At 33.3% G+C, this 3181-nt stretch overlaps 1 protein-coding gene across 1 annotated transcript in view; it reads left to right on the top strand.

Annotated features, from left to right (window-relative positions):
* The window catches only part of LOC117119863, a 24007-nt gene that overhangs the window by 13869 nt on the left and 6957 nt on the right, over window positions 1-3181 (top strand). Inside the window, exon 4 of the mRNA XM_033264844.1 lies at window positions 964-1131. Coding sequence (XP_033120735.1) covers window positions 964-1131 — 168 coding nt within the window. The remainder of the gene's footprint in view (window positions 1-963; window positions 1132-3181) is intronic.

Below are 3181 nucleotides of genomic sequence, written 5' to 3'. Positions count from 1 at the left end.
GTATATACGCACATATATATATGTATATACATATATATGTATATATATACGTATATGTATATATATACGTATATGTATATATATATACGTATATGTATATATATATACGTATATATGTACGTATATATGTATATATATATATATATATATATACGTATATATACTTCTTAAAGTCATGTATCATGCATAGGAACGTTGACGCCTGCAAGGCTCTGGTTTACTCTGCAAAAGTTGCCTCAAAAAGAAGCCCATCTCACTAATAACATTTTTTTTTTTTGCAGCAGAAATAGCGGCCAAATTTTCTGGTAAATTTTCATATGAGAATCAAACAGTTTATTTGAAAACCTCAAAATTCGAAAAAAAATAATTACAAATCATGAACATGCAAAGAATTCTTTTGGGTAGTTAATATCAAAGGCAACTGCTGCAGTAGTTAGTAACAAACACTTCTAAATAAAAGTGGCAGGGCTGGAAATTAACTTTTTTTTTTTCTTGGTAGCACTGCCAAAATTTTCTGGCACCCCCTCAAAAATTTCCCGGATCTCATGAAAATGACTCTACTATTTGGCCGTTTCAGCGATTGTGGATGCCCTTAAATAATTAAAGCATTTAGTACTTTACGGCGTGTTTTTAAAGTCTTAATTATACATCATTAGCTTCAATTCTGTAAATTAAAAAATGATATAAATTGATTTTAAATTATTTTTGTATATATAGGTCTAATATATAATGTTTGTATTGAATGTACTGATTTGTAATTACAACATTTTCAGCTGTATAGCTGCTTATTATAAATGTACTGTATGTTTTTATACCTGAATAAATAAATAAATAGAAAAAAATTGTTTTGATGTTGAACACATCGGAAAAATTATAAGTGTTGTAGAAACATGCCCATAAGTTGGTATTTGAATGCTGTATGTCATATATTTATATCAAAGTCTTGTAATTTTCTTTCATTAGGCAGGAGATGTGATGACATGTAATATGACAAATATAGAGATTATCATATACTGGATGAGGTTGATATATACGTATGCTGTCCCAGTAGACTCAGAAGAGAGTAAGGAAGTCAAAAAGCCTCAAATTGTACTAGTAGGTACTCACAGTGAGAGCCTATCACAAAAGGAGGTATGTATTCTGAAATCAGCTAAATGCCAAAATCAACTGACCTTTTGGGCTTTGACCTCTATCATTAAACGCAAAGATTGAACCTTTAATCGTTTCTTTTTGACTATTCTACAGAGGCATTAAATAGATTCACAAAAGAAGTTCTGGTGATAAATTAATTGAACGAACACATGTAAATTGTTTTAAAATTGAAAGCAAAGCATCGAGCGGTGGTGGATATGGTAGGAAGAATCCCCCTCCCATCGTTAGAAATTTGAAACAAATTATGACTCCTAGCGGTTCTTATATTAAGTGGGCATTTATATGACTAATAACGTTTAGAATGGACCAATCACTGTTAGTGTTCCTAACTCCCTATCTAGGCCATTAATCTAACCATTCTTTACTATCTATTCTGTAGTCCCTGGTTCTTGATTAATTCGTTGGAAGGGCCAAAACATTTTGTAGAGTTGATCTCATTGGCCAAAGACAATTTCCGCCAAGTTGGAAGCAGTTAAAATTACCTGGGTGATTAATTTCTGTGGGATACATCATCTTCTGCTCGTCATCACGTATTATATTATAAAATGTAAAACAAATATAAAAAAAAACATACAAAACAGTCACTATAGAAAATATAACAATTTACAAGTAAAATACAATGACTACCATTGACAAAATAATTGAATTACAATTATGATTATTTTTATTATCCTTATTATTATTATTATTATTGGTTCCTATGCTACTTGCAAGCATAGGAACTTTTAAAATCCTGCTCGTGTGTATGTAGTATGTACGTTACTAGTATGTTACGCAGTTTTTTGTAAACATGCAATCGTTACTTTCCAGACATCTGTTTTTGTGCGTCCGTACCCAAGCTAATCTGGATCTTTTGTTGTGCCCTATTCATAGTTTTCTATTTTGACAAATATTAAAGCCATACTAATGAGAGACAATACCCCCCACTCTTGAAAAGACTAGTAAACTGTATGATAAGAGGAAAACATTTATGGAATGTTGTGTACTCTCGTTGTCCAAACTAACTGTCTTAAATGTGATGGATCGGACTCCAGGGACTTTCCTGGCTGGTATGGATATAAAACTTTATCTGTACTCCAAAAACCTCAATTTTATACTATTGCAGTTTGGATAAGGTTCTACAGCTGACAAAATAGAATTGTGTCATTTTCAACAAGATTGCTGTAGTCTGGGCCTAGCTATTAATTTAATTAATTTATCAAAGCCCTGGATTCTTTTGAATAGGCCTAGCCTACCCTACGCAAATTCAACACATTATTTAATAATACGTACAGTACCTGTTGTTTTGCTGTACTGCTCAGCAAATTTAATTATTACCAATAAAATTGATGCGATTTTTATATTGTTTTTGCGTGCATTTCTTTAGGTCTGATTATGTTTTTCCAAGCACACATTCTTCGTTGGGTAATGCTGGTCGGCAGTCTAGTTGTAAACAGAATAGGTCGCGCCCCTAAAAACTCTGCCTGCCCACCAATTGGTCCATTTTCGTGGGGTGTTTGCACTAGACATTAGACTTGCCACAAGTCTCTTATTTTTTTTAAAAATTATTTTTCTCATTCTGGACAGCGCCACCAACGAGAAAGTTAATTTAGAGATAGACGGAATAAGCGACTTGTAAAACACTGAAGTCAGGCACCAGGATGCCAAAAGAATGACGTAATCTTATATTCCGTATTTGGATAAATGGGCGGACCGAAATAAACAATTTCAACCAATCAAATGTTCATATTTTTGGAGCCACGAAACTGATTCACTGGCCGCTCGCGTCGACTAGTTAGGCATGACTAAATTTAAATAGTCCTCCCTAATAAAACGGGCCTAAAATATTTAGAATAGACCCTAAGACTAATTTTGGCAATGGCAAAAACAATTAAGCCTAGACGGCATACCATACAAATACAACAAAACTTTAACTTTCCAGGAGGATGGCTCAGGCCTCGTCTGAGTAGTAGGCCTAGTAGAGGCTTGGCGTATTTTTAACTTACAGAGGCCTACCTTTTTAACAATATTCTACTCTAAAGGCCTAAAT

Source organism: Anneissia japonica, unplaced genomic scaffold, assembly GCF_011630105.1.
Source record: "Anneissia japonica isolate Jap-2015-1 unplaced genomic scaffold, ASM1163010v1 scaffold724_len3256291_cov202, whole genome shotgun sequence".
Lineage (NCBI taxonomy): Eukaryota > Metazoa > Echinodermata > Crinoidea > Comatulida > Comatulidae > Anneissia > Anneissia japonica.
The sequence above is the reverse complement of the archived record's forward strand: the minus strand, read 5'-3'. Positions and strand labels throughout refer to the sequence as shown.